The sequence below is a fragment of the Cyprinodon variegatus genome, unplaced genomic scaffold (genome assembly GCF_000732505.1).
Source record: "Cyprinodon variegatus isolate N-32 unplaced genomic scaffold, C_variegatus-1.0 Scaffold665, whole genome shotgun sequence".
Taxonomy (NCBI): domain Eukaryota; kingdom Metazoa; phylum Chordata; class Actinopteri; order Cyprinodontiformes; family Cyprinodontidae; genus Cyprinodon; species Cyprinodon variegatus.
In genome coordinates this window covers 374,330-375,581 of record NW_015151118.1, presented here as the reverse complement: position 1 = coordinate 375,581, position 1,252 = coordinate 374,330, and the positions used below count along the sequence as shown (strand labels likewise).

The 1,252-nt window shown below is 51.0% G+C and overlaps 1 protein-coding gene across 1 annotated transcript in view; it reads right to left on the bottom strand.

The window, feature by feature from the left end:
* The window catches only part of LOC107097007 (suppressor of tumorigenicity 14 protein homolog), an 11,488-nt gene that overhangs the window by 2,052 nt on the left and 8,184 nt on the right, over positions 1 to 1,252 (bottom strand). The window contains exons 3-5 of the mRNA XM_015393959.1: positions 786 to 916; positions 636 to 706; positions 281 to 474 (exon numbers count right to left, since the gene is read on the bottom strand). Coding sequence (XP_015249445.1) covers positions 281 to 474; positions 636 to 706; positions 786 to 916 — 396 coding nt within the window. The remainder of the gene's footprint in view (positions 1 to 280; positions 475 to 635; positions 707 to 785; positions 917 to 1,252) is intronic.

Below are 1,252 nucleotides of genomic sequence, written 5' to 3'. Positions count from 1 at the left end.
AGCTAACAATTGCCCCTAACGACCCCCTTTCAGAGGCATAGCCCAGTATCGGGTATTGCAGGCTAAAAAAGAAACCAAAGCCATTACGCATTCCTAAGGAGTGGACCTGTTCTTCTGGTTCAATTTGATGTTTTCTAAGGTGAAACAATTTTTTGGGTTACTCGGTAAAGCCTGGAACTCGACGCTATTTCTGACATTTTAAATTGAAAAAGCTTCCTCAATGGGAAGAGAAGCATGGTCAGGGGATTGTTTTTAACTTCTTTGGAATAAAGTCTCAAACCTTGAGAGGAGACGCTCCTGAGGGTCAGAGATTCGGTGGGTCTCAGGATCAGTCGTCCTCGCTGGGCATGCTGACTTCCTGTCGACGGCTCCAGGGACTGGATGGCTTCGTTCAGTGAGGCCTGCTGGGGGGCGGGGAGTACGAACTCTGACTCGTAATACGCCACGATGCTGTCTGGGCCGCCGTCTCCATCGCTGCAGGAGACACACCGTGAACAGAGGAGGAAAGATCTCCCGCCACCATGACGGCTCTCGTCTGGAGCGTCCTCTCGCTCATCATGAACACCAGAGAAACTTCAGAGAAGAACATTTCTCTGAAGCGTTGGTGATCTAGGAGGAGAACATGTGCAGCATACCTGAATGCCTGGACCGAGCAGCGTGTGAAGTATTTGTCCAGGACAGAGTTTTCCGAGTACATCCGTCTGAGCTGAAAGAGAAGGAGTTCAGTCAGAAGGTTCCACCTCCACCTGCAGAGGAAGTGATGGTCAGGCGCCGCTGGTTCTCACCTCCTTGTTGACCTGATCGGCCAGCTTCTTGAACTGGAGGCTGCTGGGATCCTCATACTCCGGAAGGAAGGGTTTGGCACTGATCCCCACAGAGCCGATGTAGACTTTTTTCACCTTGACATCTTGGTGTACTGAAGAAAAGACCAGAAGAGAACCTCAGCCAGATGTGAATGCAGCAGCTGATAGGGTCTGGGATGTTTGGCTGGACGCCGTGACAACAGAACCAGCGACTCATGACATCCAGGTGAGATCTATGTCCTCCCTGCTCTCAGCCAGACTGAAAGAAAGACTCTATTCTGCAGTTTGTCCAGCTGCCAGCAGGGGGCTCCTGCTGTTCCAGGCCCGTCCTCTCTGCTGGACATGGAGACGAGTCCAACGTCTGGCTTCAGAGGACCAATCAGAGTGGACGGTTCTGAAAACAGACTCAGGTTCTGCTCTTAATTCATTGAAGAAGTGATGAAAAATAT